The sequence below is a fragment of the Sinocyclocheilus rhinocerous genome, unplaced genomic scaffold, assembly GCF_001515625.1.
Source record: "Sinocyclocheilus rhinocerous isolate Xijiao unplaced genomic scaffold, SAMN03320098_v1.1 scaffold534, whole genome shotgun sequence".
Classification (NCBI taxonomy): domain Eukaryota; kingdom Metazoa; phylum Chordata; class Actinopteri; order Cypriniformes; family Cyprinidae; genus Sinocyclocheilus; species Sinocyclocheilus rhinocerous.
In genome coordinates, this window is record NW_015646352.1 from 914,925 (window position 1) to 936,065 (window position 21,141).

At 35.2% G+C, this 21,141-nt stretch overlaps 3 protein-coding genes and 1 pseudogene across 4 annotated transcripts; 3 read left to right on the forward strand and 1 right to left on the reverse strand.

Moving 5' to 3' along the window:
- Positions 1–702: 702 nt before the first annotated feature.
- Positions 703–3,867, reverse strand: LOC107707480 (V-type proton ATPase subunit E 1-like). Its single transcript, XM_016511504.1, has 9 exons — positions 3,653–3,867; positions 2,719–2,784; positions 2,514–2,623; positions 2,370–2,436; positions 2,189–2,278; positions 1,774–1,842; positions 1,591–1,685; positions 1,415–1,502; positions 703–1,301 (listed from the first exon to the last, which is right to left on the reverse strand). The coding sequence occupies exons 1-9, from the start codon at positions 3,683–3,685 to the stop codon at positions 1,239–1,241; spliced, it is 681 nt and encodes a 226-aa protein (XP_016366990.1). The 5' UTR covers positions 3,686–3,867; the 3' UTR covers positions 703–1,238.
- A 2,732-nt stretch (positions 3,868–6,599) lies between these two features.
- Positions 6,600–11,359, forward strand: LOC107707477 (carboxypeptidase A2-like). The gene is made up of 11 exons (XM_016511500.1): positions 6,600–6,734; positions 6,879–6,960; positions 7,046–7,180; positions 8,694–8,792; positions 8,888–8,989; positions 9,065–9,166; positions 9,241–9,351; positions 10,474–10,564; positions 10,643–10,842; positions 10,959–11,043; positions 11,130–11,359. Exons 1-11 carry the CDS (start codon positions 6,670–6,672, stop codon positions 11,315–11,317), a joined length of 1,260 nt encoding a protein of 419 aa, XP_016366986.1. The 5' UTR covers positions 6,600–6,669; the 3' UTR covers positions 11,318–11,359.
- An 83-nt stretch (positions 11,360–11,442) lies between these two features.
- On the forward strand, positions 11,443–14,275 carry LOC107707395 (structural maintenance of chromosomes protein 1B-like; annotated as a pseudogene).
- A 4,659-nt stretch (positions 14,276–18,934) lies between these two features.
- Positions 18,935–20,579, forward strand: LOC107707424 (suppressor APC domain-containing protein 1-like). Of its 2 annotated transcripts, none has more exons than XM_016511418.1 (4): positions 18,935–19,164; positions 19,716–19,862; positions 19,935–20,043; positions 20,164–20,579. In XM_016511418.1, the coding sequence occupies exons 1-4, from the start codon at positions 19,087–19,089 to the stop codon at positions 20,217–20,219; spliced, it is 390 nt and encodes a 129-aa protein (XP_016366904.1). In that variant the 5' UTR covers positions 18,935–19,086; the 3' UTR covers positions 20,220–20,579. The 2 variants fall into 2 exon arrangements, with proteins under 2 accessions (XP_016366904.1, XP_016366905.1); XM_016511419.1 differs by having other exon boundaries at positions 20,275–20,579.
- The last annotated feature ends 562 nt before the right edge of the window (positions 20,580–21,141 follow it).

The window sequence follows — 21,141 nt, forward strand, 5'->3', positions numbered from 1 at the left end:
ATGCAATGATGTGGAAGTTTCATATTTCAATATTTTATTCAATTTGTACAGTGTCCCAACTTTTTTGGAATTGGGTTTGTATATAGTTTATTCTTATGTAGAGAAATGATTGTGCTGATTTTTTATTTTCCACATTTGGTAGAAAAGGGTACAGTGAAAAATAGAGAACTGAGATCTTGAATAGTTTAATTTTTAGTGTACTTTTGTAAAAAGAAATAATGGCAGAAAAATAAAAGATATTTCTGTTTAAAATACAGTTTTAATAATACCAAGAATTAGATATTTAAAAAAGTATATAGTGGCATATTCCTGGAAGACAAGACTTGATTATTGAGAAATAATATCTCAGAGGCTTCATATTCATATATTATACTAAATAATTGTAATAAGCAACAAGCAATCTGTACATTTAAATATTCAAGACTGATATCTGATATAAGACTGATCTCTGCTTATTAAATCTGTTCACTGAAGTTTTTTTGAAAACATGGTCTGGAGTCATTTGATTATGCAAAACATTGTTTGTGGACCACAACTGATGCTAATTTGCATCTCGTATATTTGAATTCCACAAGAGGGCAGCATGTTTTTAATGTTTGAGGTATATGTAGCATCTTTAAGCCTCTGTCAGATTTCTGATGTGATGTAACCAACCAAGCAATGTTTTGTTTATATTGTAATGAGCACAGAAATGCTTTAAAATATAAATAAAAATTATTTGATTTATTTCACTGTAGTATAATGCAGTTGTACTACAAATGAAAACACATAGACAAGCACAGAGGCATCCATGAGACATCGAATGAGGGATAAGCTGCTAGCTTAGCTAACAACATTTAAGGCAATAACAATATAAATTCCTGAGTGCTTAAAGCTCTTTGTTCAGACAGGCTGAGATAAGATTTCAGGTGTCCACTTTCCCTACAGATGACATGATTTTCAAAGAAAGCACTAAAACACTCAAAGGAGAGGTATAAGGTAACATAAGCACATATGATAAGCCTTTCATTTCAAATTACGTTCTTTGGCATGTTTTTTCAAGAGAAATAGCAAAAACGCTCAAGAGAGCAATTAATTCCTGAAACATGATCAAATGAATCGTAACAGAAATTTGAGAAAATCCACAAAGTGACCTTAAAAAAAAAAAACTTCCCATCAAACCCCGTCATCACTTCATCAGGGCTTTTGAATTTCACCGTTCTCCCAACTACCACTGAAGCATATTTAGTAATGGACCATTAGTCCATAAACTTGCGGTTTTGATTAGCACCAAACAGCTGCACTCTGATCTCAGGCATCATCTGTGAAAGCAAAAAAGCAAAGAATATGAGGACCTGAATACAACAAATATCCCCCCCAAAAAACAGCTTTTATCCCGTTTCCTCCTGTTCTACAATGTGATTGGATTCTCTACCTGTTGCGATAGAAGGTCCAGTCTGCTCTCCAGTGTGTTGGACACTTTGATTTTGCCATCAGCGTTATAGGCTTCAACACCTCCTGAGCTGAGGACGCCAAGCATGAAAAATTTACATATCTAATTATGTATAAATGAGCCTTTTCTAACAAAACTGAGTGTATAAGTGATCTTACATGTCAGGGGACAGGAATCTATTCTCATCGATGCGCACTTCAATATTACGCTTTACTGTCTCTTTGTAGATGGGGATGTTTTTCTTAACAGCAGCCTATAATGAACAGGTATATCAACCTCTTTAAAAATGTAAAGGGTTTGTATAGTAGTTGATACGTACGTTGATGGTGAATAGAGCTCACCTGCACCATCGCTACATCTTCCTTCCTGCACCGAATTATAACCTTGGGCTCCAGCAGCTGATAAAATCCCTGCCGAGGCAAAAAGTAATAAAATAGTTATTAATTATAAAAATAATAATAATAAAAAAACCTGTAATATTGTGAAACTGCTTGTATATTACTGTTTTCTATTTTAATATACTTTAAAATATAATTTATTTCTGTGGTGGCAAAGCTGAATTTTCATCAGTCATTACTCCAGTCTTCAGTGTCACATGATCCTTCAGAAATCATTCTAATATGCTGATTATTATCAATGTTTGAAAAAGTTGTGCTGCTTAATTTTTTTTTTTAACCTGTGATAATTTTTTCAGGATTCTTTGATGAATAAAAAGTTAAAAAGAACAGCATTTAATTAAAATAGAAATCAGCTGACCTGTAACACCAACCCTTCCAGCAGTGTGGAGTACTCATTTGGGTTTTTGGCAATGTCGGCCAGCCGTTGTCGTGCTTCGTTAAGGAGATCCTGCAAAGAATCACATGAGGAAGATGAAGGTGAGATTTCTTGCAATTCTATAAAAGTATATAGAAATGTCAAAATCACATAATCATCATACCTTAACCATGTCATCACGGGCTTTGAGTACCTTCAGTCTGGCCTGGTTCATCAAATTCGACATTTGGCTGTGGATTTGAACAGAGACGTTATTAAATAATCTGAAGGAGGACATGGGTTACTCATTTAAAGAACTCAAACTCACATTTTCTTCTGTTGTTCAATCTGTTTCTCTTTCTTCTCATAGTACTCCATTATTTTCAACCTCTGAGTCTGTACCAGTCGTCCCTTTTCGATATTAAACTCTTCTTCTGCCTGCAAGCCGCAATACACATGATGATCTAAAAATGCTCTAGACAAATTCAGACCATATTCATGCACTTATGCTAATCATTGCATTTATACTTTACCTTTGCATCAATTTCTTCTGCCTTCTCATTGGCTTCCTGTTCAATAAAGGCCATCATGTGTTTGATCTGGAGAGATGCAAGGAGATCAGTGTCGATAAAAGAGCAAAACAAGGTTAAATTACAATGTAAGAGTTCCCAAGCCCCTCTGATCCTTTATTTAGATGATGTAATGAAATAAAAGGGGTTGAGAGAAACTGATGGGGAAATGAGAATGAAAGTGTTGCATCAGTGCAGTTGGGAAATTTCGTGGATGTGTGCTGGACAACTGAAAGAAAAGAGATTTCCTCTTTTGGCTTCATAATACACACAGCATTAAACACTCACAGAATATTAATTAATACAAAATCTAGGTGCATTTGTACTCCTCAAAGTGAATGGAATATAAAGAGATGTCTAGCTACGAGTAGAAGATAATAAATAATAATAAAAAAATTATGCATTTTATTTATATACGCCTTTCAAAACACTTAAGGACACCTTGCAAACAATATATAAATTCATAACAAATAAACAACATCAATTTAGATTTATTAAAACATAATCCTATTATTAAAGCCGATTTTTAAAAGATTTTTAAAACGTGATTTAAAAGAAATGAGACAATTACTTTCACATATTTTAAAAATTGTTTACAATTATCTGAATATCAGTTCCAATTATGCCAAAATAATGACACTTTGTTGTTTTTATCAGTTATTAGTTTATAAAATTACATTTAAATGTACAGTATAAAATGAGTATCCTAAACGTAAATCATCAGATTTGTGCCTGTAATGTTTCGTTATAAAAGTAATGGGACTTCAAAAGTGCACCGTATGCGTGTAATAAGCCTTATAACAGATATTTATATACTTAGACTACCTGATCTGAAACATAATGGTTAATTAAATAAATTCTAAACTTAGTTTATGAACTTCTGGTTTTCTTAACTTACCTGTTTCTGAACGGCGGCATCGCTGAGCGCCATGGCTAAAGTTTTTATAGGCACTGATTGCGATCTGAAGAGAGATTTATCACAGGAAAGATTTAATACTAACTTTAGACCTACTAAACTAAACTATTCACTACTTTATCTGTTTTACTAAAATCTGCAGGACGAAACTACAGTTCCGCCAAGCGTCAGTTGACAAGCGTCACGTGATTTCTTCTTCTTTTTCTTCCGTTTTTTGGCGTGTTACATCCTGTGTGCATATCGCCACCTGTGATTTCTTCTTCTTCTTCTTCTTCTTCTTCTTTCTTTCTTTCTTTCTTTCTTTCTTTTACTGGCAACCGCACTTAACAGTGCATTACTGCCATCATCAGGTAGCTTGGATCAGAAACATTTCCTCTATCTCTTAAAGGGCTAGTTCACCCAAAAAATAAAATTCAGTCATCATTTACTCACCCTCATGTCGTTCCAAACCTGTATGAGTTGCTTTCTTATGTCGAACATAAAAGAAGATATTTTGAAGATTGCTGGTAATTAAACAGTTGGTGGTTGCCATTGACTTCCATAGTAGGGGAAAAAAATACTATGGAAGTCAATGGCAACCACCAACTGTTTAATTACCAGCAATCTTTAAATAATGTTTAAAAAATGTGTAGGCCTAAGTGTTCAACAATTCAATGTTGCATTTAAAAATACAGTTGTTTATATTTTAATATTATATTATGCATTTATATTATTTTACAAACAAATCTATATTAACATATATAAAATATAATTTTTTGCTGAGATTTGATGCAGTGACATAATTTTGCGTCGTGATTATGTAACGACGTCATCGCGCAATGACATCACAACGTCTTTTAGCAACTTTTAGCAACAAATCGACCTTCCTTTAGCAACTTCCCCTGAAAATTAGTTGGCAACACTGTCTAAAATGACTTGCTGCGTGCACTTGGTCATTTCTTCCTGATAAAGTTATTTTGTGAACAACTGTTAGAAAATATATTTAATCCTATTAAACGTCCAAGACTAAATATTATGATAAAAGATGATTTTTTAAATGAGAAACCCTGTTGAGCCACATGCTGTCTCATAGTAGGCCTACCCTACATTTTTCTATAGACATATACTTGTGTATGAGTTCTTACAAGTAGCATTTGATTGAAAGTGTTAGTACATTTAAAGTATTGATTAAAAACTAACTAATGCTAAATATATTTAAGTTAGAGACTATGTAAATTAGTGACTAAGAATTGGTGTTGGAGCAAAAGTTTAATGATACCAAGATAATTTCTCCTTTTCACCCAGCCTCAACATGAGCTGCTCAGAAGACTCTGTGTATCTTGCATTATACAGACTATAAAGTAGATTTTATGTGAGCTGAAACTTTTCCCTTGTTGGAGTCACTGAGAAACAGAGAGCAATGCACACCTGGTACGGATACACATACAGAAGTTGGCTGCATCAGGTGACAAAAGTCATATTAACCTGCATCAGCACTATTAATGAGAACTCAACATATGTCTGTGAATGCGTAAGAGCGACTCTCCATGAAAGAGACGTACAGCAGAGATCATTCTGAGAACAGGAGAACATGAGAGTCTATCTAGCAGTCTTTGCACTCCTGGCTGCAGTTCAATGCGAGGAGCTCTTTAATGGGTAAGTTCAGATACCTTCTTTTATGACTTATTGCCATACCAGCCTTGTTTCATGTTCAAAATGTCTAATTGTCTTTTTTTAATAGAGACCAAGTTCTCAGAATCAATGCAGAATCTGAAGACCACATTCAGATTTTGAAGGACTCTATTAATATTATTTTGCGTTTTGCCTTGTGCAACCTCAATAATCTTTTTGGCGCATCTGAATGACTAGCTACTCATTAACTGTCTTGATGTTTTAAGCACAGTTTAAACATGTAATAAAATGTCTGTGATATATTTGCGATGTCTAAATCTACAATAGACTAACAATATAACCAGTAGGCCTACTTATGTTTTGTTGATGCATGCACCATCTGATAAATAATAACAAAATATTAATTTTTGGTAAAATATCCTTTTAATGGAAAGCAATTAGCAACTGAATTGTTGCTAACATTGTTTGAAAATGAAATGAAACATACATACATAAAAGTAAAAATAACACTTTTAAGACCCAAGCATTTTGTTTTGACTTTCTTTGAGGGTGTTCAAATGTTAATACCTCTCATAATTAATGATAGTTTTGTTTCCACCATACTCTCCAATTCTGAACTCACTTAAGCAGTTCTTCTCCTCCTGGAGATGAAAGGTTTTTGACCATAACCACAGGGACAAACTATATAAGGAAGAAGCCTACAAATCTGCTGTATTGTCACACATAAAATCTGGTGTATACTGTACTTTATTCTGCAACAAAGTGCAAGGTCAAAGCCTGAGCATTTGTGGTTCTTGCCATACTTTAAGACACAACATGATTTTTGCAAATCCAGCAACTATTTTTTTTTCTCAAAGCCACTCATGTAACAGCCTGCTAACTTGTGAACAAACTTAAAGGCATAGTTCAGGCAAAAAAATGAACATTTTGTCATCATTTACTCACCCTCAAGTTGTTCCAAACCTGTATGAATTTCTTACTTCTGTTGAACACAAAAGAAGATATTCTGAAAAATGTTAGTAACCAAACAGTTGCTGGTAGACATTGACTTCCCTAGTAATTTTTTCCATACTATGGAAGTCAATGGAAGTTAAACTCATCCAGGTTTGGAACAACTTGAGGGTGAGTAAATTATGACAAAATTTGTCATTTTTGGGTGAACAATCTCTTTAAACTTTGTCAACTTTTGAATTGTTTCCCACCTAATTTTAAAAGCCCTGAGAAATTTACAGCAATGTTCACCTGGAAAAGATACACACTGGTTGCTTAATAGTCAGCACTGCGTCAGCACTGATATTACTGAGAACTCAACATATGTCTCTGAGCGTATAAGAGTGGCTCTCCATGAAAGAGACAAACAGTAGAGATCATTACCAGAACAGGAGAACATGAGAGTCTATCTAGCAGTCTTTGCGCTCCTGGCTGCAGTTCACTGCGAGGAGCTCCTTAATGGGTAAGTTCAGATATTTACCTTCTTTTATGACTTATTGCCATACCAGCCTTGTTTCTTGTTCAAAATGTCTTGTTTCTTGTTCAAAAATGGCTTGTTTCATGTTCAAAATTTTTTTTTTTGTTGTTGTTGTTGTTTTTTTGGTAGAGACCAGGTTCTCAGAATCCATGTAGAATCTGAAGACCACATTCAAGCTTTGAAAGAGCTGGAAGAGGACGTGGATTCTGTGGTATGACAGTTTTATATCCGCTGACATATTTCAGTTTTCACTTGAATACCTACAAGTTTAATTGCATATATATGCAATCCTGTAGCTGGATTTCTGGACTCATGGCTTCTCAACTGAACGGCCTATTGACATCCGTGTGCCTCACACCAGTCTGTCTGCTGTCAAGGACTTCCTCAAGAAAAACAACGTCCCTTTCACTGTCATGATCAACAATGTGCAGGTTTGTAAAATACAGATCAAAAACATGAACTGAAATGATATGCCTGTGCAGAATGTATCAATCAAATCAATATCACTAGAAATTCCATGGTAAAACTGTTTAGAAATGTAATTTTGTCCCAGAATGGAAGCTGTTAACACCGTTCCCACCAACATTGAAATCTGTAATGATTTTTAAAGGGGTCATATGATGCTGCTAAAAAGAACATTATTTTGTTTATTTGGTGTAATGAAATTTGTTTATGCGGTTTAAGGTTCAAAAAACACATTATTTTCCACATACTGTACATTATTGTTTCTCCTCTATGCCCCGCCTTTCTGAAACGCGTCGATTTTCACAAAGCTCATCAGTCTGAAAAAGCGAGGTGTGCTCTGATTGGCCAGCTATTCAATGCGTTGTGATTGGCCGAATTCCTCAAGCGTGCAAGTGGTACTCACTGCAGAGTCAAATGACTTCCAGCTCCACCTCTCTGGACGTCTAATGGGGTGGAGGGATAGAGTTGTGGGTAGGGTTAGGGTGTGGTTGGATATTCTAGCTCCACCTATTAGGCACAAATTACATTCGCTCCTCCCCGCTGGACGTCTAGCGAGGGGGGGCTACACGTAAGCTCCACCCATTTGCTCTGCAGCGAGCAGCCTCTCCAAGCGTGTGACGGAAATGTTACGTCCCTTACCATATTGTGATGCCTGCGGCAACCACATGTGACGACCCCGGGCTGGACTCCGCTTCGTCCACGGTGAAAGCCGATCCGGCAATCCACAGCGCGAAGTTGAATTATTTCCTCAGCGACCAGCACGGATCAGCTCCAGGCATGACGAAGCAGATATCGTCCTCTTTTGGAAGGCCAAACAAAGTAGTTTCGCTTTCACAACGAAACACACAGCGTCTTCACGACATGGCGGAGGCGGCAACAACAATACTACAGCGAGAATAAAAGTTACGCCTTCTTTCTTTGCGTGAACATTTGGGCGGCGTTATGCAAATCTTCCCAGATAGTGACGTAGGTATGTGGGGGTGTGTTAGAACAAGCCGTTTTAGGTAGGCGTGGTTGACTCTTAACTTTTATAAAGAATATCTCTTTGGATTTGAGACTTTAGTCTTTGCAACTTTACAGATCTTCTTGATGCACCAAGAGCTTGTAACACTCCAAAGAGGAAGGAAAAATTAAAATCGCATCATATGACCCCTTTAAACATTTTTAAAAATCGTTCCGTACCAAAATTCCATGCCACAACTATAACGATAATGGCACAGAGGAACGATATCATTGTAATCACTTTCACAGTGAATCCACTTGACTTTAAAGAGCTTTAGCGTTTAAAGTGACAGACAACAAAACTGCAGTGCCCGCTTATAATAAATGGAACATTGTTGTACGTTGTTGTCTGCGCTAATATACTTATTGTTATAGTTATCATTCTTGGTGTGAAGGGGCCTTTATGCTTGTTTTCCCCCTGTACAGAACATTTACCGCAAATAAAACAGTAACATACAAGATTTTTCTGTGTCTCAGGAACTTTTGGACAGGGAGACAGCAGAGATGGTTAGTAATGCAAAGATGGAACGCAGCACCAAGAGTTTCAACTTTGCTGCTTATCATGACCTGGAGACTGTAAGTATGTGGACTAGAAAACCATGTGCATGATGTAAGAATTATGATATGCTTTTCTAACATGAACAAATGTCTGAATATTTTATTCACTTCAGCTTTACAGTTTTATGGACACGCTTGTTGCAAGTCACCCTAACCTGATCACTAAAGTGCACATCGGCAACTCCTATGAGAACCGTCCAATGTATGCCCTGAAGGTAAAGTCTGATACAGTACAGATTATATGTTTGTGAACACGGATTTATTTTTGAATCTATTTGCACTGATTCCAGTTCAGCACGGGTGGTGTGAGTCGACCAGCGATCTGGGTTGATGCTGGAATCCACTCCAGGGAGTGGGTTACTCAGGCTTCTGCTGCGTGGATCGCCAACCAGGTCAGCTGAATGAAAAATGTCTACGTAACAAAAAAAAAAGTAAATTTGTGAAATAATCGTCTTTTTTGCTTTAGATTGCTTCAAACTATGGCGTTGATCCCTCCGTGACCTCTCTCCTTGGTCAAATGGATATTTACTTGATGATTGTGACCAACCCTGATGGATATGTTTTCACTCACACAGATGTAAGTCACCTGCTGTTGAACTAACTTGCTGAAGGCGCTTTTTATTTATTTTTTGGGATTAGCACTGAGAGCACTAAAATAGATGTCCAGACTCCTGAGTACTTTCTTTGTGACAGCCCTAGACTCTCAATGTAGTATCAATACTAGCCAATAAAAAATACTCATAGCTCGCAAAATGGTCAACAATTTTGTGGAGTCTTAGGTTGAGCAGGGTTTTTTTTTTTGATTACAGTGACCCCCTTGCAGTGTTATTTTAGTATTATTTACATACTATTATCATTATTAAGAATTTGAATTGGCGTTTATTTTTAGATTCTTCAGTTTTCATTTTAATTTGAGTAATTATCTTATGTGCATTTGTGATTTTATTACTTTTATTTTTTAATAAATATTACTATGTAGTTTTATTTTATTTTTATTTCCATTTTATGTTTATTTTTTAATTGTTTTTGGTTAGTACTTTTAAAACTTCTATTTAAGTTAGATGCCAAGGCAACATTTTTAATTTTCTTAATTTCTAATTTCATATATTTATATTTTAGTTGATTTCAGCTTAAATTTCATTTAACATATAATATTTTAATAGCTTTACAAAATGATTTATACTATGCCTTAAAAAACGTAAGTGCTATGACAAAATTAATGGCTAACTTAAATGATTGCAATTTATATTGTCATTGTACTAATGCCAAAATAATTCATTTTAGTATTAATTAAAAATATATATTGTTTGAAATAAATAAATATTATTTATATTTTTTTATACCCAATAGAGTACTAGTAGATGTATAAACCTGAAAATAAACATTAAATGAATATTTATTTACAAGGTTTAAATACTTTAGTAAAAAAGTATCAAAAAATAAAACAAATTCTGGGGTCTTTACATGCTAATTTCTATGACCTTTCACACAATAATTATAGAATTATTGTTCCAAAAAGCACTTAATGTAGTGGTCAAAAATATAAAGCAAATCTGCATCAAATGTTCTGTACTTATTGTAAAATCTGATGAGCTATTACCTTTCAGTATGTAGCTTTGAGGAGTTTAATACATTCTATGTAACAACTTTGGATTGAATATGACATGTTGACTAATGACATTTGTGCCTCTACATTCAGAACCGTATGTGGCGTAAAACTCGCTCAGTGAACTCTGGCTCCTCCTGCCGTGGCGTTGATCCCAACAGGAATTGGGATGCTGGTTTTGGTGGTATGTAGATATCATTGTTCTCTCTTGGTGCAATAGTGCACCATTTTTTCCCATATAACTATAGACATGTTCTCCCAGGTCCTGGAGCCAGCAAGGACCCCTGTTCTGAGTCCTACCACGGGCCCTATGCCAACTCTGAGGTCGAAGTGAAAAATGTTGTGGACCTCATTATGGGCCATGGCAATTTCAAATCCTTCATATCCATCCACTCTTACTCCCAACTCTTAATGTATCCCTATGGTTACACATGCACAGACATTCCTGACAAGTCTGAGCTTGTAAGTCAATTTATATATATCCATTTAAATTATGTCTTATATAATCACATTTTCAGATGTATTTCTTTTTTTTTCTTCTTGTTAATATTTTGTATTGTTGTTTTCATTTATTGTAGCATTCTGTTGGGACAGCTGCGATCAAAGAACTCACTTCCCTCTATAACACCATATACCAAGTCGGAAGCATCTGCAAGATTATCTGTAAGTAGACTGCATACTCTGTTTGAGTACCAAGATATGGCTTCTGACTGTTTTCTGATTGTGAATATTGGCCTGTTATATTTCAGACCAAGCAAGTGGTGGAAGCATCGATTGGACTTACAATATTGGCATCAAATATTCCTTTGCCTTTGAGTTGCGAGACACCGGCTACTATGGTTTCCTGCTGCCTGCCAACCAGATCATCCCAACTGCAGAGGAGACCTGGCTTGGTCTCAAGTACATTATGGAATATGTTCGTAATCACCCTTATTGAGAGAAATGTATTGAAGGTTCAATAAAGGTCTCAGACACTGAAGTAGTTATTTTGAATTGCTTAAATGTTGCTCAAAACATATTTTGCCATTTTATGGTGACAATATTGCCCCAAACCTTACGAAAATGAACCATGGTTTTTACCACAAATAAAACAAAAAAAAACCATGGTTACCATAGTTAAACCATGGTAACCACAAATGTACCATGGTTTTGCTACACTAACCATAGTTTAACCATATTTGTAGTAAAACTATGGTTATACAAAATATAATCAATACGCCAAAAAAAACAAAAAAACATGGTTACTACAATAAAACCATGGTTAATTTACCTCAGTCACAGTAGTTTCAAAAATACATATATTTTTTTATTGTATTTTTTAAATCAAAAACGTATTTTTTTTTAAATAAATTGTGTTATTCTATCAAGATCGTAGTTTGGGACAAGATCAATATGTCAGAATAGGCCTTTACATATATGAATGATTTGATAAAAAAATTAAAATTCAATTATGAATTAATTCTAGATGTATATTTTGATATTTTTACTTGATACAAATAATATATATTTATTTTTGGAAGAAGTAAATACATCTAAGGCTGCATCCGAAAATGAGGTGCCTTCGTGCAAAAACGTTGCCTGCAAAGTCACTGGCATTGCCTCATACGGCAGCGAGGCAGCAAATCAGCTGCCTAAATTTTCGGATTATGTGTTTGTCTTTATTTTTCTTTGAGGTGATTTTCGAATCGGCAGATTCAGCAGTATGACGCAGTTTTCCCGCCGTCACCTTTTTTCTGTCAGCAAGTTGCAACTTCTTTGAATAAATCTGTTATCTGGCTCATCCACAAATGAAACATGGGTTTCTTAAAACAGTTAAGACGTCGAAAATGTCAAGTCCTGGCGAGGAAAACAAGCTATCGGCCCATTTAAAAGGTTTAATTGCATAATTGGCACTATTGGATCAGGTAAATTGGTAATTAAGCTAATTTGCGTGACTAATCTTATAAAACCGTTAGCTACTGTATATTGCTAGCGCAAAATTAATCAACTTATTAGTAGATTTGCTAAATAATCGACATTATTTAGATGGTTAATGTGCCACACACTGTTTTGAAGAAATATGTCCAATATATTTACTTAGATGGTGTCATTATCTGTCTATTGTATTTACGTCTCTTACATTATTATTTTGTATAGATTTTGGCAAATCTAATGTCATTAAGGTTCTTGAATGGGAAAGACGGCGAAGAAATAAATAATAATATTAATGGCGCCAAAACATGTCGTTTTGTGTACTTTTTAAGAGATCACCACCACAGTACATTTTTGTGTAATAGCAGCAAAAACATGGTGCATGTGGATGTTTTGCATGCTAAAAATGTTTAGAAGGCATCATCAGTATTGATTAGTTTTACTGATTGTTTTTTCTCCTCTCAAGGCAAATCTAATGTCATGGATGCGCTTGGATTTGTGATGGGAGAGAGCTGTAAATCTTCCTGTCAGACACACCAGAGATCTCATCCACGGTGCCCACATTGGCAAACCCGTGTCCACCTTCGCCAGCGTGAGCATGGTATACTGTGGAGACAATAATGAAGAAATGATCTTCAGCCGACACATTTCAGGTGAGTGTGATTGAGCTCAGGCTAAAATATATGATAGAACAAGTTTGATTGTTTTCTGTTGGTATGATTTTCTTTTTACAGGCGAATCGTCTGAGTATCGTGTGAACGGTAAACAGGTCACTTTGGCGAAGTACACTGGAGAGCTGGAGAAGATCGGCATTGTGGTGAAAGCGAAGAATTGTTTGGTGTATCAGGTGCTTCCGTGGCCAACAAACGCTGTAGCATTTGGTTATCGGCCTTTATGATTATTTATAATGTTAATTTTTATTCTTATACTGATCATCAGGGTGCTGTGGAGTCAATTGCCATGATGAATGTCAAAGAACGAACAAAGATGTTTGAACGAATCAGCAACTCCGGAGAGCTGAGTGCTGAGTATGATGCCAAGCTGGCGACACTGCAGAAAGCCAAAGAGGACACCCAGTTCCACTTTAACAAGAAGAAAGCAGCTACAGCTGAGAAGAAACAAGTCTTCAAAGATAAGACTGAGGTATTAAATTAAAGACCTGTCAGATGTCAAAATATTTACATCCTCTTGACAATGTATTTGTCTCGATCTTGTCAGGCGGAAAAATATCAGGCGCTGGTGGACGAACTCAAAGAAAGCAAACTCCAGCTGACCCTCTTACAGCTCTTCCACAATGAGAAAAAGATAGACACGCAGTCAGAATCACTGAGGGACATGCAGGACGCCGCAGCACAACAGAAGAACAGCCTGGACATCTGTGAACAAACTGTGAAGGCTCAGAAGAAAGAACATGGGCGGTTGAACAGAGAACTTCAGCAGCTGGAGAAAGAGATCAGGTGAGTCACCGGCAATGCATTGACTTCCGATGTCTTTGAAACCAGAATAATTAAAATGTAGATTTAAGTTATTTTTTAAAAAGGTATACATTTATATATTTTTTGAATTATGTATGTCTATATTATTTATATAAAAAATATTTAAATGTAATTATAAAATATTTATTGTATTAATCCCTTCCAGATCTCAGGAGCAGATTCTCAATCAGCAGAGGCCTCAGTACATCAAAGCTAAAGTGAACACCTCCCGTCATGAGCAAAAAGTGGAGGAGGCACGCAGATCGCTTCAGAAGAACCAAAATCAGCAGGCCAAGAAGGAGCAGGAGCTGCAGGAGCTGCAGGAGCTAAGGAGCGAGGTGGCTGAGCTGGAGAGGGCCTGGAAGGCCTCTGAGAGACAGATGGAGGAGGAGGAGGCTCAAAGAGGAGCTGGAGTGCAGCTAGAGGAGAGCCAGGTTAAAATTAGTCTTTTGCAAACACAGTCTCCCTGCAAAGACAACATAATTGCAGTGGAAAATAATAATCACTGAAATAAAGTAGAGTGGGACTGAATTTTATCTATTGGGGTTGTATTGAAGTATTGAAGTTGTATTACTGGAAGTAAGAGAAAAGTGTTTATTACGTTTGAAATATGGATATTTTTCTTACAAAAACGCATGGATTCACTACAGGAGGCCTTTATTCACCCCCCCCGAAGCCGTGTGAGGCACGTTTTGTTATGGATGCGCGCACTTTATTTGACGACTTGTGGACTGTTCAACTGCAACACCCGCTGACTACAATGATAGAGCTTGGAATAGCCAGGACAATTTTTAATATAACTCCGACTGGATTCGTCTGAAAGAACAAAGTCATATACACCTAGGATGCTTCGAGGGTGAGTAAAACACAAGCCAATTTTAATTTTTGGGTGAACTAACCCTTTAAACCCATAGATAGACTTCTTGTAAAGTAATATCTGACTATAAATAGGCATGTATTTGCTGTGGGAGAAAACTGTAAAAATAATCTTCGCTTGATTTTTAGCTTTCGTCCTGCCCCGTTCTTTGTGCTGGATGAGGTGGATGCTGCCCTGGACAACACAAATTTTGGCAAGGTAAGACGAGGCTCAATTTTGCTGTTCTGATATTCTCTATCTGTCATGATGGAAAGACATCCGTTTCAATGTAGGTTACAGGATTTTTCCGGATGATGTCCAGAGAGAACTGCCAGATCGTTGTGATCTCCCTGAAGGAGGAGTTCTACTCACCGGCAGACGCTCTTCTTGGAGTCTATTCAATGGTATACACACATCAATCTCATCACTCAAACTCAATTTAGAGACCCCATAAAATCAAAGTTTTGAGTCTAGGTGGTCTATTAGCTTTGAGGTGATTTTATATGGCAGTGAACTCATAAAATATTTTTGGATATTAACCCTTTGACGCGTACAATTACAGCCTACATCTAGGCTGGTCCCTGGAACGTACGATCACACCGGTGTGATTAGAATGTTCAGTGTGTCACGTGATCAACTGCTAAATTCAAATCTACTTTTGCACTTTGGCTGGTGCTGAGCAAGAGACGGACACGCTGATCGCCTGTCATATTATTACAACTATTCAGTATTTTCAACATATAATGCTTATTTTAGGTTTTAGACATCTAAATACACACGAGTTCTAGCAAAACAATACATTTATAGTTTGTAAAATACACACCGATGTCTATGGAAGCGGCAATGATAATCCATTCAATTATAATTTAACAATGTTTTATTGATGTCATATACACATTGTGTAGGTAACTATAAAGTTTAGTCTACTCTTCTCCCAGTTCACCGGAAACTTACTTCAAATGTCTTTCGGGCGGAAAGGATGAATTTACGTGTTGTAAATCCACAGCTCGGATTTTTTATTTATTTTCTTTTCCTCCTTTATTAGGATTAGCAACAAGTATACAAAAATATACAACCCTAGTAACAACAAAATCACAAAACAAAATGAAATAAAAAAAACAAACAAACAAAAAAAAAACATACAGGGCCAGGGGTAATTACATTATATAAAGTAAAGGTGCCTCAAAAGGCACTTTTTAACAACCAGGCAAAAGGTCACAGAGCATTCAGTCAACTGTACATTATAGGAAAGAACCAATATTATAAGATGCACACAATGTTATCGATTTTAAGGCTTTAACATTGCTGGAGGTAGATATTGTTTCCAAGTAATACTTCAGATCTTTACAAAATATAAGAAATAGGGGCTTTACAGACAAAAATTTGCACTTATGTATAAAAAATTTTGCTAGCAAAATAAATAGATTTATTAGAAAATATTTGTCCTTTAGATTCTTATCAACATGATAAAAACCAAATAAAACATCCTTGTACAACAAAGAAAAATTGTCTAAGAGAGAAGAACGTATAAATAAACAGAATTTTTTCCAAAAAATGGTTACATGGGTACATTCCCAAAAGAGATGAGAGACAGACTCATCTACCATTCCACAAAAGGAACAAAGAGGATCCTTCTCCGGAAGCATTTTTTTAATATAAACATTCACAGGGTAAACTCGATGTAGCAATTTAAAGGATACCTCTTTAACCTTGTTCGTAATTAAATATTTATTGGGTAACGACCAAACACTCTTCCAAGGAATAGCATAAAGATAATTACTCCAGTGAAATACAACAGAAGGAACAGTAGTTATATCATTCTGAAAAAGATGTCGAATCTTTCTATTCCTGAAAGAAGGGCTGAGCGCAAAGCAAATTTTCCCTATCACTGTTTCACAGGGATTAGTCAGGGAAATAAAGGAGGGTACAGAATTAACGGAGTTTTTTAATAGTGCAATAGCTCCACTGGGAATGGCGTCCATAACTATGGCAAAATCACGTGGGGTGACAGGAATACAATATTTTCTTAAGAACTCAGAATAAGAAAGTAAATAACCATTACTATTTAAAAGCTGAGAAACCAAAAAAATATTATTTTTAAACCAATCAGGAAAAAATATAGATTTATTTTTATAACAGATATCATGGTTATTCCAGATAAAATAACGGTGGGGACTGAAGTTGTGTTTATATATTAAGTGCCAGGCCAATAGCATCTGCTTGTGGAAGTTTGATAATTTAATAGGTAGTTTAGAAATATTATAATTACATACCAACAAAAAGGGGAGACCACCAACTTTGGAGAAAACATAATTGGGAATAGCATTCCAAAAGGAATCGGGACCATTCAAAAACTGCCTCAACCAATTTATCTTAAATGTATTGTTTAAGGAAGTCAAGAAAATTTAGACCCCCATAATCATAGCTGTTTATAACGACAGATTTTTTGATATAGTGTCTCCTGTGTTTCCAAAGGAAGTCAAAAAGCATTCTATCGACCTCAACACAGATAGACTTATCTACATACAAAGAGAGAGCAGGATAGGTTACTCTCGAAATACCCTCAGCTTTTCCACAGCTCGGATTCCGCGTGAACCAACATGCTGGCGCCCATCACTGGTTATAGATCAACTAACTTGGTCATTATAAAGATGTTTAAACTACCAAATGCATTTACTTGCACGTATTTGAGAATCGGAATATCAGATATTTCATAATATAGTGAACACATTTGTCAATATTTTAAATGAAGGAAAAACTAAATAAAAGCGATGCATGTGTCATACAGCGCTATTGTGACTGTGGTGTGCCACATGACAAACATGACACGTCTCCATGGAAACAGTAAATCGGTACATTCTAAAATAAAAGTGCCCTAAAAAAATCTCACGCTGGGGGCTCATTTAGAATATTTTAAACTCGCGTGTGAAAGGGTTAAAAATGTACAGTGTTTTGACACATTAACAGTGTCAATCAAATCTTACAGTTGTCAGTATTTACAATATTTGTCAAAGATTTGGACACACCTGCTCATTCTACACATTTCCATATTTTGGAATAATAGTGAACTATTAAACTATAATTACCATTCAATTTGCGTTAGTTTATTACCAAAAACGACAAACTACAGCAACAAGACAAATCAAAATACCCAGTATAGTTCAAAAGTTTGGATTGGTAAGAAGGTTTTTTTTTTTGTTGAGAAAAGTATCTTATGCTCATAAAGTCTGCATTTATTTGATCACAAAATACAGTGAAAACCGTTATATTGTGAAATATTACAATTTAATATGCATGCTTTCTATTGTAATATATTTTACAATATAATTTATTCCTGTGACGTCAAAGCTGAATTTTTTTTTTCAGGACTGCAAGTTCAAAAGAACATCATATTTTTGAAATATAATTCTTTTGTAATATTATAAATGTCTTTATTTTCACGTTTTATCAATTTAATGTGCCCTTGTAAATAAAAGTATTATTTCCTTAAAACATACTGACCCTAACCTTTTGAAAGGTATTGTATGAGCTCCTTCAAAACTAACCATGTTTTTCTTGCATTATACCTCAATAAATGCAGGAAAATGCAACAAAATTTAACATAATATTTGGAAATAATATTTTATTATAATATTTACAAAATCGGTTTATCGGGTTTATGTAAAAGTCTTTAAAGGGGGTCTTTTTTTAATTAGTTTCATTTGTCATTAACCTCTTTTTTTTAAATATTTATTAATTTTTTGCTTGTCACAGTTTGATGAATGCATGTTTAGCCATCTGCTCACCCTGGACCTCACCCCATACCCACTCAATGATGAGAACGCCACAGACCGAGAGAAGGACAAATGATGGGTTGATGGCAGATAGTGAAGGATAAAATGTTCATTGTTAAAGAAAAACCAGTTGAAAGTGTCTAAACGATTGAATGTTGAACTGTTAAATTGAACTGCCTAAAGATTTAATCATTTAACAGGTTTGAGCTGTTTTTTTTTTTTTTTTTTTTTTTTTTTTTTTTTGCATTTTTATTTTTTAGGGGGAAACTTTGAAAATATTTTTGAAAAAAAATTTTTTTTCAGTGTATACAAGCAGTATGCAAATTTTCCATTCAAACAACCCAAAACATTTGGACTTTATTTGACCCCAGAACTATTGTCTTGGATTGAATTCCATGTTTAAGAGGTTGTTGTGTGATGCAACTTTAAAAGTGTTTTATGTGTTATTGTTAAATGCCAGTTTGCATTTGTTCAACGTGGAAAGTAATTAAAAAATTTTTTATTGTTTGCATTTGTGAGGACTTTTTTTTTTTTTGCTAGTAGTTGTGCAAACTGTACAATTTGACCTGTCTCTCTGTCACAAGGGTGGGGTTTCAGCAAAACATCCGCCTCTGTTATTCTATTCTCTCTTTGTCCCTGCTTCTCTTCTCATCTCCTCAAATATAAAGCTTTGCTTTCCTTAGCAACTCTAATGGCATCTTACACAGTGGTCATTGTCCCTCTCAGGAGCAGTCCTAACAGTCTGGATGCATTGCAGTTCTTCCTCTGGGTTAGTTTGCTTTTTCTTGTATGTTTTCTTATTTGTAATGTTTTTTCTATGTATGCTTTTAGATGAAGTGATTCAAATATACTGTAACTGAAGTGACTATAGTATTATTAGATGAACTAAACGCATTCACATTGTTTAGAATAGGTGACAAGCATACATTCAGTCATGTAATGTATGTACTGCAGTTTTTATGGTATATTAAGTTGGTAATCTGTCATTTTAAAACTAGATGTAAATTTGCATCAGTATTTCTTTCAAACCAACAATCCTCATATTCACAGATGTCAACTATCACAGTTCATCATGACATTCCTGTCCAGCTCTGAGGGGAATATTCAAAGTTCACAGCTACTTAACACACACATTGTGATCTATTTTTATTTTGTTTACTCTGCACAAAGCAATTGTGAGAACTTTATTTTGTTTTTGTTTTTTTGAAGCAACTATGGAAACAAACGCTAATATTGTCGCTGACAATCATGCAAAAATACAACTCCAAATATATTTTTTTGTAACATTTTCAAATGTAAGAGCATGCGTTTTATTTGCAGGTGAAGAAGATGAAGGACTTGGAGAGGGAAAAGGACTTTTTGTGGATTGGATTGCAGGCTTTAGAGCAGGTGCGAGAGAAGTTATGCTCCAACCTAGAAGACAACATGGAAGTGCAAGACCAATTCAAGAAAGGAGAGACGAGAAAAGTGATATATATATATTTTTTGGTATCAACATGTTTATACCTCCTTGTGTTTAATATATTTTCTATTCATCAGGTGTTTCCAGACCCCCCCACCCTACTGTTGGCTCAGATTCACAGAGTGAACAGGACCTTGAGGAATCTACTGTGTGACTCCAGGAATCCCACTGATCCTGCAATAGAAGGTCATTCTTTTAACAATGTGCATCAAATTCCTGTAAAAGCATTGTTAACTCTTCATTGTCACTTTTATGTGCCAGAACTATTGAGTTCAATGTATTGAAAGCAGTTTACCTTTTTGTTAGGTACTGAAGGACACCTGCCCTCTCCTACCTGTTCAGAAGAAAGTGCTTGTTTTTGATCAGCTGTTTGTTTTGAAGTTCTGTACTGCATTTTCCTGTATTTTGTGCTTGCAGAATGTATTCGGAGTGGATTGAAATCATTTTCTGTGCGAAAACTTGATTAGATTTCCAAAACGTATGGCATCCAACTCGCACACTGCTTTGAATGTTTTATTCAAGAATTCAATGCACTCGACTCGACCTTCCATTTCCATTGACCTTCCAGGAATGAATGTACTGAAGGTACATTAACTGCCGTCTGCCATTTAGTTTCTGATACTATTGGATTAAAAATGCAAAACACTTATTTTTGTAATGATAACTTGATACATGCAATGAAATGAGATCATGTGACAACACAAGCATTTTTTCTTTTTATACTTCACATACACTGGCTGCCAAAAGTTTGCAGTAATATTTTAGGTTAATTTTAAAAGGCTTAAAATGAAGGAATTAATATCGTTCACAAGGGTGTACTGAATTAATCAAAAGTGACCGCAAAGACATTTGTAACAAAAGAATAAATAAAAATTCCAATAAATGCTGTTCTTAAGAAATTTGTTCATTAAATAATCCTGGAAAAATAAATCACTGTTTTCAACATTGACAATGATAAGAAACATTATTAATATTCGAGCACCACCAATAATAATAAAGTACCAAATCAGCATATAAGAATGAATTCTGAACGATCATGTGACACTAAAGACTGGAGTAATGGCTGCTGAAAATTCCGCTTTGCCATCACAGGAATAAAATTACATTTTAAAATATATTTAAATAGAAAAGTGATTTTAAATTGTAATATTTCACAATAATTTCTGTAGGATTACTTTTGATTACATTAATGCAGCCTCGAATAAAAAATTTTAATTCTAAAGTTTTGGTCAGTGTATATATATATTTTACCATTTTTGTATGTATTAATACATATTTAAATCG

Coding starts and splice junctions, on each gene's coding strand:
- LOC107707424 (XM_016511418.1), top strand. CDS start 19,087: ATGGCATCTTACACAGTGGTCATTGTCCCTCTCAGGAGCAGTCCTAAC. Junction 19,863..19,934: donor AGAAAGGAGAGACGAGAAAA/GTGATATATATA, acceptor TCTATTCATCAG/GTGTTTCCAGACCCCCCCAC. Junction 20,044..20,163: donor CACTGATCCTGCAATAGAAG/GTCATTCTTTTA, acceptor CCTTTTTGTTAG/GTACTGAAGGACACCTGCCC.
- LOC107707477 (XM_016511500.1), top strand. CDS start 6,670: ATGAGAGTCTATCTAGCAGTCTTTGCGCTCCTGGCTGCAGTTCACTGC. Junction 8,990..9,064: donor GTCCAATGTATGCCCTGAAG/GTAAAGTCTGAT, acceptor CACTGATTCCAG/TTCAGCACGGGTGGTGTGAG. Junction 9,167..9,240: donor CTGCGTGGATCGCCAACCAG/GTCAGCTGAATG, acceptor TTTTTGCTTTAG/ATTGCTTCAAACTATGGCGT.
- LOC107707480 (XM_016511504.1), bottom strand. CDS start 3,685: ATGGCGCTCAGCGATGCCGCCGTTCAGAAACAG. Junction 1,686..1,773: donor AAGATGTAGCGATGGTGCAG/GTGAGCTCTATT, acceptor TGTTCATTATAG/GCTGCTGTTAAGAAAAACAT. Junction 1,503..1,590: donor AGATTCCTGTCCCCTGACAT/GTAAGATCACTT, acceptor TGGCGTCCTCAG/CTCAGGAGGTGTTGAAGCCT.